This window comes from Alligator sinensis, unplaced genomic scaffold (genome assembly GCF_000455745.1).
Source record: "Alligator sinensis unplaced genomic scaffold, ASM45574v1 scaffold1808_1, whole genome shotgun sequence".
Taxonomy (NCBI): Eukaryota; Metazoa; Chordata; order Crocodylia; family Alligatoridae; genus Alligator; species Alligator sinensis.
In genome coordinates, this window is record NW_005843591.1 from 44,995 (window position 1) to 59,300 (window position 14,306).

General features: G+C 42.2%; 1 protein-coding gene across 1 annotated transcript in view; it reads right to left on the bottom strand.

The window, feature by feature from the left end:
- Positions 1 to 14,306, bottom strand: part of NMNAT3 (nicotinamide nucleotide adenylyltransferase 3) — a 53,314-nt gene that overhangs the window by 17,499 nt on the left and 21,509 nt on the right. Inside the window, exon 3 of the mRNA XM_006038987.3 lies at positions 3,824 to 4,007. Coding sequence (XP_006039049.1) covers positions 3,824 to 4,007 — 184 coding nt within the window. The remainder of the gene's footprint in view (positions 1 to 3,823; positions 4,008 to 14,306) is intronic.

A 14,306-nucleotide genomic window follows, 5' to 3' on the forward strand; every position in this document is an offset into this window, starting at 1 on the left:
CTTTTTCATTTAGTGATAAGGATAATAATACAAAATGCAACAGGATAATAGTATAGGTCATATGTAAACTGATGCAGCTTTATTATTATTGGGCATGTTTGTGTGTGCTCTGGGGTGGGGAAGAGCACTTTAATTAAAGTGGTTCCCAAGAGCTGCTCTAATTAAAGCACCCTCAGCATCTTCTGTATTCAGTGTCCCATACTTCAAATGGTGGTGGGGGCTGCTGAACACACGTGATGCCAAAGCTGCTGGAGTGTACTGATTAGATTTAATTAGAACACATCAGAGCAGGTGTCAGGCATGTGTATAGGTACTCATTATGTCTTAATTAAAAAAAGACTGTGGTATTTAAAATATTAATAAAATATTTAGACATAGCATTCCTTGAAACACCACCTCTATGTGCAAAGGACAGGATTTAACATAAAGTATGTAATCAATTATTGTTGCTCAGTTCAGCTAAGGAGGGGAAAGCTAAGTGACTGCTTTGAGATGAAGTGTGTTACCGTCATTCTTGATTTTATGCCTTTTTCACTTTTTCATTTTATTAACAGGCTTACATTTTAGCATTTAACAAAGATTTACTTATAAAGTTTGAGATACTGGCACAATAAATGTTTACTTATTAGCGCTCTATAAATTTTGAGATGGGTAAAAGGAAACCAAAATGAGCACATTTTGCCTTGAAGAAAAAGTGATGTCTCCACCTGAATAACTGGTGAAATTTCTCCATAATTCCATCTAGAGGTAGCTTGGAGGGGCACTGTCCTGGTAGAAATGCACAGAGCCCGTTTGCAGCATATGGAGACAATACATACATGCATCCTTTACATTTATACAGTGCCTTTTATTCTGAAAGATCGCAATGTGCCTTAAAAACTAAAAGCCCAATCTAATGAACAGCATGGACTTCAGTGAAAACTGTGCATACAGAAAGTTTGCAAGACCAAATCCTTTATAATCCCTTCACCAAATCCAGCTGATTTTCTGGAGGAAAAAGCCAGTTGCTTAAGGAATAACACAATCTAGTTTGGCACTAGATTTGAATAATACCTCACTCAGCTGACACTGTCGGACCAACAACGTAATTCCCCATATTGGAATGGGAGCAAGATAAAATAACAGTTTTGTAAAGATAGGGCAGAGAGCTCCCTACAGGACTTGGCTGAAGGAGGGAAGTGCAAGGCATTTCCCAGTCCTTTAGCTTTTCACTGTATTTATTATTCTGCTGCATATGAGGAAGGATGCAGGAGAACAGAGAAACTCAGATGTTGAAAGTTTAAGCCAAAGAATGGAAGGATTAAAAATCTGTACTTGTTTCTTTGTAACCAAAATATCTGTGGATACCACAGGTTTGCTTTGTAAAATAATAGCTGTGAAGTTTGTCCTATTTTAAAGGCTTGGAAACAAGAGGAGGTTTTGGGCAATGCGTAGGAGCAATAATGTGTTTGAACAACGTATAACAGGTCAGATTACTGGCTCCAGTCAAAGGGAGAAAGATCTCATTCCCTAACATTTGTTTTCCTTGGAGCACTCCCATCAAAATACAGGCTAAAACTGATCCTACCTAAGATGTGGCTGTCAGTGTATTCATTCTACAATTTCTTTGCTCTCAAACAATAAAAGAACAAAAGGCAAAACTGTGCTATGACAGCATCTACTAGAATGTATTTATTAGTAAGGATGTGTGTGGGAGGGAGGACATTATCAGCACAACACTCAAACTTTCAATGCCTAATATTACTTAATTTCTCAAACTTACACATAGAACCTAAATATTTTAGTTTTCAAGAACGACGAGATTCTGGGTATCTCAATCTCTGCCTAATTTGAGGGGTGGGAACTCACCTAAATTTTTTTTTAAAAACCCAAAAAACCTCCAATAGTGTTTTCAAGTCAGACAACACAGAACTGAGGCAAATAAAATTACTGTTTTGCTTTTGGAAACATGGGACTAATGTATAGACTTGGCAGGCCATTCAGAATAAATGCTCCAGTTATATGACTATGCAAGCCCTAGTATTTGATGTTAGGGGGATACATAAATCTCTAAAGATTCTTAACTTCATGCAGACAAGTGCATGCCAGTGTCATGGAGAACCTACGTGCTGAAAGGCGAAGCATTCTAGTTTTCAGCTAACCTCAATTTGGATCTCCAATTTTTTAATCAGGCCCATATGCATAAAGGGTGTTGGCCCACATCTCTGCATGTGAAAATGAAGAGACTGTGGCAGCAAATTTGTTCCCTGAGCAGCTTCTGTGCACTATTAAAAGTCCTCTTTAAAAAGACATTTCTAGATTTAAGGTTGGCTTGTCTTCCTCCTGCCATCACTGAATTGAATGCAGATAAACAGTCCAGAGATGTTTCCAATATGCCAAGGAGATGGAACTATTATCAAGTTGCATAAGGAATTATAGAATCATAGGATCATAGAACACTAAGGTTGGAAGGGACCTCAGGAAGTCATTTAGTATAACTCTCTTCTCAAAGCAGGACCACCCCTTAAAGATAGACCATTCCAGCCAAGGCTGTGTGTAGCTGGGTCTTAGAAACCTCCAAGGATGGAGATTCTGCAACTTCTCTGGATAACCTGTTCCCATGCTTTACTACCCTCCTAGTGAGAGGGTAATATGTAACCTAAACTGCTCTTGCTGCAGCTTGAGACCATTGCTCCTTGTACTTACTTACATAGTAGTTTTGTTTCTCTCAACTCATCACTCTGGTTAGTTCTTGCTACTTGTTCTTAGCGCACACAACTCCCCAAGATCAGCAGATAGGGCATATCACTTCATTACTGGTGGGCTCATATAATTCCATCTCTGTTTTTCTCAAGCACATACATACCTTATCTGTTTCACTTGGAACCTTCCAAGTAATCTTTGATCAGGCGAAAAGAAAATATCAGCCAATCACAAGAACAAAGTAGAGAGTTGATGGCTTAAAGAGAACAATGAAAATAAGTATAAAACACCACCTCAAGAAAGATCCCTTTCAAAGACCAAGGAGAGAGACAGGTAGACAGATAGGTGCGTGAGAGAGAAAATCTTGCCAGAAACCAATCTTCAGAGAAGTAGAATTATAAGGTAATCTTCACTTGAGAGGGTGTCTACCTCTTGGAGGTGGATAAAATAAAAAAAGTGAAACCAGAACAACTTCAATAGGCAACAAAAGCAAGGCCTATACAAAGAGATAAAATATGGAGGAAGATACATGCCAAAGCCCTCCAACTTTGGATACTTTAAGATGTGTGGGAGTGTTTGGATTGCTCTGCTTCATAAAAGGTTCCACAGGAATAAGAGCACAGTAGGATTCTTCATTAGAGAGGCTGCATCCAAGTAGCAGTACTTTGTAAATCTATGCAGTGAGGACTACACTTCTTTATTTATGGCCAAGATGGAAACACTCCTGAAGCAAAGATGGAAAGCCCTTCTACTTCAGATGAAATGAGTCTTGATGTTGCTCTCAAGCATTAGGCCAACCCAGAATAGCAATGTAAAATGCATCTGGAATGCTACTGCAGCATGTTTCTGTTGAGATTGTCCAGCAAATCCATACTAAATGAAATAAAAAATCTTTTTTAAGGACCTGAGATAAAAAAAGATCTTAATCAACAAAAAGAATGGGAAGGGACACAGCAGAAAAGATTCAGTTCAGAGAGGACTGTCTGAAGGGTCTACCCAACTTGTACATTATCTTATACCAAACTGCTCACCAGCTCTTTGGCATTATTTCTGTTCAAGTTCAGGTACAACAGGTGCTGCTGCTGGTGAGCTGCTGCAGCCTCTGGCAACTCCATTAAACAAACAAAACCTGCATAATTACCTCAGCACTTTTACTGTCTCTGTCCATGTCTCCTGCTCACTTTCCCATGGATCCACTCTAAGCCAGTCTGATGTCTCCACTGCGAGCTGAGCCATTGCTATCCGGTGCTTTGCAGAAGCTAAACCTTTCTTTCTATAGTTGTCACTGACTGGAGAAATTATGCCTTTAATCACGCGGTATCTTCCTTTGGAAGGCAATAAAGAAAATCAGTATTTTATATATATATTTTTAATGACAATAAAAAGGAAATCATAATTTATGTACACACTGAAAAGCAATGTTCCTCTTCTTCAGTGATTATGCTGTTCAAAGTTCTGTTATTGACGTATTTATCCATTAGACAATATTAAAAAGAAAGCTGGCTGAGTATAGAACTTCCTGCAAATAGAAACATTTATCATTTATAATGTAGATGATCGAGCTCACTGAAGATAAGGTTAATGAATTTTTAGTTCAAGTAACTGTACTACTACAGCTTCTCGATAACCCAGATGATGAATGTTTTAATTGACCACTGTTTATTTCTGAGCATCTGATGCATACCATTTAACAACATTATCGAGCCTTCTCATCGTGCTAAAGCAACAATTACACCATGTTTCTGAAGCAGTTTTCTTCTGTTCTATTTAATAGCTCAAGCCAAGCAAATCTGTAGGTGCAAGAACTGGGTTAGATAATGAAGGAATTTTAAAACAAGACTTAAAACACCATGGGCAAAACATCCTTGCTCAGCTTATCTGCCATGAAGCTCACTTTCCATCTGGTCGATCATGTTAATTAAATGTGAAAATATGCCCATATTTTTCAACTCCTGTAATGTAATGAAATCATTAACGCAATAAGCTCTTGTAGTCAGACTTTGCAGTCCCAAATTCAAGTCAGGAAATAAACCTAGATAAAATCTTCCTATGAAAGTTGTAACATTTATCTAATTAAACAACAGGAAAAGGCAGCAACAACTTGAGAGCTACTTCCCTTGAACAGACAGGAACTGAGTGCAGAATAAAGCTGTTTCAAACAAATACGAATCATGAAGTTAAGATATTTCTGACCTTAAACACAGGTACTTTCCAATATCTCTGATATAAAATTTCCCACCTAAAACAGAATTAATTATAACTGACTTTTTATGGAATTAAAATAATAAAGAAATTACTTTGACAACTTTGCAAATGTTCTCTATTTTGCAAAGAAAATGAATCTCAGGGTTTCATCATTACTCTGTAGTTGAACAGGACATTGTAACTTGACATCTTGCATCTTCATTTTACGTTAAGGGTGAAATTCAGGACACAGGAATTTAGACATCTATATCCAATTAAAATTTCAATAGAATATATCTGTCTCCTTTGAAAGTCCCAGCCAAATGCTTCTCTTACAAACAGACAAAGTAATCTACATAGCAGAAAAATATTTCAGGAATAGGCAAAGATGAGATATAAGTTAGGGTAATTAAATCCATCTCTTGGCCTGAAAGGGTATTTCTGTTCTACAGACATAGTCTATATGCTTGCTAAACCCACAAACCAGTTTCTAGTCAGGACTAGGTTTGCATCATTGCATTTGGGTTAGCTCAGAGGTTGCAATGTGATACAAGCATATTTTAGGGCAGAAATGAAGTGGAATGAAAGTAATAAGGTGGTCTTTAAAACAGACGTCTGCTACTTGACACAAAGGAATCTCCATTATTAGCTATACCACTCTTGCTTGTATCCTATGCAGTTAAATGAATGTTCATACACTTGAGTACATCCAACTTTCCACTGTACAATACACTCATGTGTTTAGATTACAAGCTTTTAATAAACTCTGACACCCCCCCCTCCACCCCTTAAATTTCCATTTGAAATTGTGTCTCTCTCTCAGAATCTAAACCTCCTGTAACTTACTGCAGTTCCATTCTCAATTTAATGTGTCACCTATTCACGACACTCCAGTTTGCATTGACAATTCTCCTTAAATTCAACATGCAGTAAGGTACCATTTAAAATACCCAGAGCCTATTTCTTTTCAGCATCTCCTCATCCAAACAAGAATTCAGCTTTGTATTATAGTTTTAGGATCCACTTCTAGGTGCCACCTATGGTCAGCCTGAAGTTTTACAGCAAGTTTGTCCTTATGTTTGTATGTAACACTGGCTTTTTATTCATTCTGTTTCCTTAAACTAACATTTAGATAACTAAAAAGTAACATATTCCTCAGGTAGGATTGCTGGTTTCCTCTAAAGCAGGCCAACCTTTTTGGCAGTTGTGCCCCAAATAGTACTTCCTCAAGTGCCACAGTAGTATTACCACTCCAATCCCTTTCCCCTGCCCAACGTGCTTCCTTCCCTGTGCTTTGTTTTCTGCTTTCTACCCTATCTGCCACTGTGCTGCTTCTCTCTTCCCTGATCTGCCATGTGCCACACAGGCTGCCCATGCTACTTAAGGTTAGTCACCCCTGCCCTAAAGAATGCATGCACTCTCTGGGTGCTTGTATACTTGACAGGGCTTAATCCTCATTAAATTAAATAGGTTTATTAAAATAAAAATGATGCATCAATGTTTACAGGTGATGGACTTTAAATCAAATTAAGCTCAGCGCGCAGTTCACAGTAAATTACAGCAGGGAGAGCCACTTACCAATCCATCCTGCTGAGCTCTTTTGGTACTCAGTTACGGGAGGTGGTGCTGGCAAACCAGTAATCCCCTCTCTCCCAAAATGCATTTCCCTTTCCCCTCTTCTTCCCCACAAAGCATAGCTGGCTGCAGGGATCCCCAATGCCAAGTCACATTCATCCCCTCCCACACCCCCAAACTGCATGGACTCCCACCCATGCCAATCCGCCTATGAAAGGAAACACGATACATCCGGAAGGAACTGTATCAATTGAAATCTTTATTTCAACTTTAATTTTTTTTCCCATGACATGATTATTATGTTCCTTAAAAAGAAAAGAACCTCATTATAAAACACATTAAAAAAAATAAATAGCTCTTAAAAATAAATAACCTTAAGAAAAATAAATAATTAAAAAAAATTAAAAGCATTTACCTTAAAAAGAAAAAAATGCCCCATATAAAACACAGTAAGAAAATACAGGATACAAACATAAAATTCTTTATTGCTTCCTTACTTACATAAATTTTTAATAAATAACTGCAAATAAGCAGAAAATGTCTATTTTTTACACTATGCTATCTATATTTATTCGATATTGTATCTATACTAGTCTGTCTATATACTACTCTATCTATATTCTAATGTATTTTTATTATATCTGTATTCTATAACATATTCTATAATCTTCTTTTATCTTCTATCAATGTCTTTATTCTTCATTCTATTCTTCTATTTCTGCTCTTTTACGAGTCCTGCAAGGGAATAAAGAAGATGAGTTTTGGCCCGTACTCCCAAAACCACCTTCTTGGCTTCCCCACTACAGGCTACAAAATCTTCTGTGGGAGATTTCTGTTATTACTTAAATATTACCCAGAATGCTGTGTAGCTCAGGGGGCAGATCTGGCATGCAGCATCTGCCATGTGATGGGTTTTTGGAAGGCAACAATAAATAAGATGAATGTTATCCTGAAATATTAAAGTATTAAGAGGTGCCAAGGTCCTCAGTTGCAAACTTAACATTTGCTGCTGCTGCTCCAGCTGCAGAACCTCTTCTTAATTTGCAGCTGCTGGTCCAGGCTCAAGAGTACAGAGGGGAGTGGGGGATCATGTAACTACTGGTAGGTAGTGTATGGACCACCAGGACCATGGGGTAGATCAATACAAGTGGCACCAAGGCAGCGGGGTGGCAGGGAAGTTTGGGTCTTGCCTCTCCGTGTTTTTTCTTTTGTGAATGGATTCCATTTCCCAGCAGCCCCTGCCTGGACAGCTTGAGCCAGTTTCCATGGAGACCCCTGCAGCAGCTGCCCTGTGATAGCGCGGCCCTAGGGTTTCCATGGATACTGGCACAGACGTGTGTGGCTATGTGCAATTTTGGGGTAGCTATAGCGCTGGCCCTGCTGGCAGGGCACGCAGCATGGTGCAGAGCTGCACCGCAGCACCCCCCTGGCATCTTGCTGCAGTGACAGCATGGTCTGTTGCTGGGGCAGAGCCATGATCTGCAGGCTGCCATGCCCCAGGCCATGCTGTCACCACCACGGAGGTGCGGGGGGTGGGCTGGAGTTTGGGCTTTATCCCTCCATGTTTTTTCTTTTGTGAATGAATGCAGTTTAATCGCAAAAAAGGACAATTTGTTACGTGTACAAGTGCCTTCTCATTCCACACACAGATAGGATTAATTTGCTTTGTCTCCCTCCTACAAATAGTCTTGCACTGGCCAATTAATGGTTCTGGCTTTTTCAGACAAAATTGTGTCTAATTGGATGCTCAGAACCAAAGATTCACTTGGAATTTTATTAGATTGTACCATTTTGTTTCCCTGAATTTCTTTGAGCTTCTCTGTCTTTCTGTCCACCCCCCTTTACGGTAAACCTTAGGGTGTACTATCTTATAACTTGTGTGCCCCTCACATTGTGATTTTATAAAATTGTTTGGTTTCTCATCCGAGTTCATTATTAGGGCATATTTCAATAAGCAGTGATTGATTTTCTGGGACCTCTGCCCCAGTAGTCTAAGCATTTTTTTCTTTATTACTACTTGGGCATGACCTGAGAGTATAATCTGATTTATCTGACTATAATGCTCCTATATAACAGGCTTTATGTAAAGCTGTCTGCTCTAACATATGATGATAGCTGATATAAGCAAGAGAGAAGAAGTCTTTGTGATAGCTGTTAATTTCCTACAACTATTTAGTAATCACAGTAATACTTACTCATTTTCTGCTTTTTTCAGGTATTACCTAGTCTTTTTATTCAGCTTCAGTTTGACCTATAATTGAGATCTCGTCCCGTTATAATTTATCTGGTTTTAAATTCTTCCACTGTTTAGAAGAAGAGCTGTTGTTCCCAGTTGGGAATATACCATACAAACTCAATGATTTCTCTAACAATAAGATACCCGATTCCCCTAGTTTTGTCTCCTAGCTAACAGTTTTAAATTAGATGGCTCTCAGAACTGAAATACAAATGCAAAGTCACACTGTAGAAGTGGCTACATTTATTGTCTGTTGCTATTATTCAGCTTAAAAATAAAAAAGGGTTCTGTAATGCTAGACCAGGGACACAGGAACTGATCTAGGTTCTCACCTCCACATGCTTCAACACCTGCCCTCACTGATTAAAGCAGGTGTAAATGACTAGCACAGTCATTTAAATTTATCAAACAGTTCTGCTGACAGTGCACAAGAACAGAACCATTTCACTTTCTCTTATCTCTATAGAGTAGGGGTGTCCAACCTTTTTGAATGTGGGGCTGGATCACGAACTTTTTATCACGCAGTGGGCCGGCGAGTCATATTCAAAGACCTCACAGGAAGTGACATCACATCAGGAAGTGATGTCATGTGACCTTTGACATGCCTCCTTCTTGAACAGTCCCAATCAGCTCCTCTGTGCAGGAGCTGGAGAAATGGGCAAGCAATCAACAAAAGTGATTTCCCTTGCTAAAAACTGTTAGAGGGCTGTAGCTTCTCATTGGTTTCAGCTCCAGCCAAAATTTTTCTATCACTATCATGAGAATTGGCAACTCTGAGTATCTGAGCCAAAAGAGACGGTGGCATTAAAAAGTAGGAATGTACGTAATGAAAAAGACAGGAGAAAATGAAAAAGAAAGGAGAAAGAACTGAAAATGCCTGAGTATGTTGTCCCTGGGCCCACCCAAAGTACTTTTCTGAAATTCAACAGGAATTAGCGTATCATTAAAAAAAAAAAAAAAAAAAAAATTCAACAAAAATAAGCTAGACTATTTATACGTAGGGTGACCATATATCCTGGATTGGCTGAGACAGTCCCAGATTTTATAGGCTGTCTTAGTGCCCCAGCCACTGGAGAAAATTTAAGAAAAAGTACCAGATTGGTGGGAATGTGGGAGCAGGGGGAGTTGGGGCTGTGCGTGCATGCATGCACGTGCATGTGTGTGTGCTTCCAAGCACACGTGTGTTGCAGCAGACAGAGCCAAAACAGCTATTGGGATGTGCTGGGAAGCGCACACACATGCACGTGCATGCACGCACGCACACAAACACACAACCCCAACCCAGCCCTGAGTCGCCCCCAGCTCCGCACGGGAACATACCCCGTGCCTCCATCTGCCCTCAGCTCCACGCAGGAACATACCCCGTGCCTCTGTCTGCCCCCAGCTCCGCACGGGAACTTACCCCATGCCTCCGTCCACTACGTATGTGGGCAGGGCGCGGGCCATGCTGCAGCTCCCCTGGCCACGTGCTGGGGGCAAGGGGCAGAGCCTGTCCCCAGCTCGTCCAATCAGGTGCAGCTGCGGTAGCTCCGCTCCATGCAGCCCTCGGGGCAGCTGTGGCAGAACCCGGCTCACTGATGAGCTGGGCCCCGCGAGGGTAAGCAGCTCCCCTCCCCCTCGCTGCCGGCTGGGGCCCACGGGCCAGGCCTGCCTGCCTCGCTGCTGCCCCGCTGCCATGGCTCCGCTGGTGCTGCCGCCGCCGCAGCTCCGTGCTCCGCCACCGTAGCTCTGCGGACCAGATACAATGGCATGGCGGCCCATGGGCCATATATTGGACAAGCCTGCTATAGAGCAAATAAGGCTGAAAGGTGGACTACTGCACAACTAATGGCAGCCAACACAAGCGGTTGCAAATCTGACTACATGCATATAACAGCTCACTGAGGCATAGACAGAAGGATGGTCTTCTCATCAGAGCTCAACTGAGAACTAAACCATGCTTCAGTTCCCAGGTCTCCCACAGATATCCTGTGTGATTTTGAGCCAATGGTTTAAATTTCTTTGCATCTCAGCAACACAGGTGTTAAAAAGGTTTAAGAAGATAACTCTATCTGTCATATCTACTCATATCCTAATGCTTCTGAGAACATCTAATACAAACAGACCCTGATCTCCACTGGGCACTTACAATCAAATAAGAATGAGTCAATTTTATGTAGTCACCTTTCAGACTAGTATTGCACTCCAAAGGTTATTACTTCTTCTTTCGACTCTTATCCAAACAAAGACTTTCTGATAAAATACACACCTGAATTTTCCTTTTGCCTGATCAGAATTTTTTTTTTTTAATCTAAGGGTATTTGTTAAAATTATGTTTCAGAATTTTTCTCTTAGCCAAATCCATTCATCTCTTCACATAGGCCAAAACGTTTTAAGCTGGCTTCCTAAAGCATGTGGAAAAATCTTTTAGGCATCTATGTAAATGGCTTGATTTTCAACATGTACCTAGTACTTGAAGGTCCTATTGAAACAAAATATTATTTACTTATATCCTATAAGAACTACTCACAAACATGAGCAAGTTTTAATTTTCTAAAAGTAGAAGAGCTCAGAAGAATCCTCAAAAAAAACATAAAAATGTTTTACAAATAGATGTTTTTACAGAGAGAATACATTGAAGTATAAAGAATAAATGTACAATAAATTCATTGTGGCCCCACCAGTACTGAATAGAAGGGAACAATTACCACCTTTGATCTGCTGGTAACATTCCTACTAATGCAGCCCAGTATGCTGTTAGCCTTCTTGGCAACTTAACGACACGCTGTTGACTAATATCCAGCTTATAGTCCACTGTAACCCCCAGGTCCTTTTTACAGAGCTGCTGCTGAGCCAGTCAGTCCCAAGCCTGTAGTGGTACATTGGATTGTTCCGTCCTAAGTGCAGGATTTTAACTTGTCATTGTTGAACTGCATTAGATTTCTTTTGTCCCAATCCTCCAATTTGTCTAGGTGATTCTGAATCCTATCCCTAACCTCCAGCGTATCCTACTACCCCACCCCCAGTTTGGCATTATCTACAAACTTTCTTATGGTGCTATCCATCCCATCTTCCAGATCATTAATGAAGATACTGAACAAAACCAGTCCCAGGACAAACCCCTGAGGCACTCCACTTGATACCAGCTGCCAACTGGACCTTGAGCCATTGATCACTACCTATTGAGCCCAATGATCCAGCTAGCTTTCTATCCACCTTACAGTCCATTCATCTAACCCATACTTCCTCAGCTTGCTTGCAAGAATGCTGTGGGAGACCATAACAAAAGCCTTGCTACAGTCAAGGTATACCACATCCACTGCTTTCCCCATATCTGGAGAGCCAGTCATCTCATCACAGAAGGCAATCAGGTTGCTCAGGCATGACTTACCCTTGGTGAATCCATGCTGGCTGTTCCTGATCACTTTCTTCTCCTCCAAGTGCTTAGACATGGATTCCTTGAGGGCCTGCTCCACAATTTTTCTGGGGTTCTGAGGTGAGGCTGACTTTGTATATAGTTCCTTGGATCCTCCTTCTTCCCTTTCTTAAAGATGGGCACTATATTTGCCCTTTTCCAGTTGTCTGGGACCTGCCTCAATCGCCATGAGTTTTCAAAGATAACAGCCAGTGACTGCAATCACATCGGCCAACTCACTCAGCATCCTCATATGCATTGCATCTGGCCCCATGGACTTATACACATGCAGCTTTGCTAAATAGTTCTTAACCTGTTCTTTTGCCACTGTTGGCTGCTCACCTCCCCCCCAAACTGTTTTCTCCGGTGCAGTAGTCTGGGAGCTGACCTTGCCTGTGAAAACTGAGGTAAAAAAGGAAATGAAAAAACTTCAGCTTTTTCCTCAACATTTGTCACTAGGTTGTTTTCCCCATTAAGGGACCCACACTTTGCCTGACCTTCCTCTTGTTGCTGACATACTTGTCGAAATCCTTCTTACTCTTCACATCCCTTACTAGCTGCAACTCCAGTTGCACTTTAACCTTCCTGATTTCATCCCTGCATAACTGAGCAATATTCTTATACTCCTCCCCAGTCATATGTCCAAGCTTCCACTTCTTGTAAGCTTCCTTTTTGTGTTTACGCTCAATGAAGAGTTCTCTGCTAAGCCAAGCTGGTGTTCTATCATACTTGCTAGTCTTCCTGTATATGATGATGGCTGCTCCTGCACTCTCAGTAAGGTTCCTTTAAAATAAAACCAGCTGTCCTAGACTCCCTTCCCCCTCAGACTGGCCTTCCAGGGGATCCTGCCTCTTGGTTCCTTGAGGGAGTCAGTTTGCTTTTCTGAAGTCCAGGGTCCATACTCTGCTGCTCTCCTTTCTTCCTTTTCTCGTGGTCACTGCTGCCCAAGTTACCATCCACTGTACTACATTCCCCACCAATTCTTTCGGGACCCACTATAACCCATCACTCTCTTTTCATGGCAGTGGTATCAATCCTCCCCACTTCGGGGATTCCTGACTTGGCCTCTTCCACCAATGGAATGTGCTCCTTCTCCTGTGTTGCTAGCTCTCCATATATGATCTCCAGGCAAACCACTGCAGGTGAGGATGGTAAGTTCTTTCTGCTGCCAGAGGTCACAAGCTTCCAGCGCCCACCATCCCCTTTTCTTTTTCTAGAACCGCCTTTGGCAGTCCTCCTTCCACAGTCCTAGAGGTTTCCTCCAGCATGGAATCAATGAAGTCCTCAGGACGGAAGATACTTGGGAGCCTTGCTACCTCCTCTTATGTCTCTCTTGCTTTCTCCCCGAGAGACACCCCCAGAAGGCACTGGTCACATCGCAGACACTCCCTGACCTGGCTGATGCTAGAAGGAACCTGCAAACTGCAGTCTTCACAGCACCAAATCAGGACCTGGGTGGAAGCTTTGATGGTATGCAGCCCTACCGGGACAGACACCTCACAGGTGGAAGCAGAGGAAGAGCTGGAAGTGGCAGTGGCTCTGGGATTGCAACTGTTGGCACTGGATATAGGACCCAGACGCCTTGTTCCAGGGGGACACAAAACCCTCAGACCGATCACGACCTTTCCATTCGATAATAGGCAAATATATTAATACACAGTGATAACAGAAAAAAATAATACAAGCAAGTCTATAGCTACCAATCCTAGGGGTGTCAGAGTCCAAATGCATTCAGCCAGGACGTGAGCTTCACTCTGAGGTTCTCTCAAATTCTGCACCCCCCGCCCCCGCTCTCCTCCCCATGGACTCCAGTTAAACAAGGGGCTTAAGTCTTGGTCTAGCTCAGGGGACGGCAACCCCCGGCACACGTGCCAAGCATGGCACACAAGGCCATTTTCCTCAGCCTGGCACGCGTTGCAGCCAAGGAGGCAGCAGCTGTCTGCAGCCTCCCAGCTGCAGCCGGCCCCAGCTCTGGGTAGCTGCTGCCGACCAGGAGCCCAGGCTGCTCCCAGTAGGCAGCTGGGATGCTGCAAGCCTTGCTCCGTGGCTATCAGCAGCTACCTAGAGCTGAGGCTGGCTGCAGCCGGGAGGCTACAAATAGCTGCTGCCTCCCCACCCCCGGTCCCATTGGGAGCAGTGCCAGCACCTGCTGCTTTCCCAGAGCCCAGGGCCAGGAGACAGCTAGGGCCAGCTAGGGAGGGAAACAGCTGTTTGTAGTCTCCTGGCTGCAGCTGG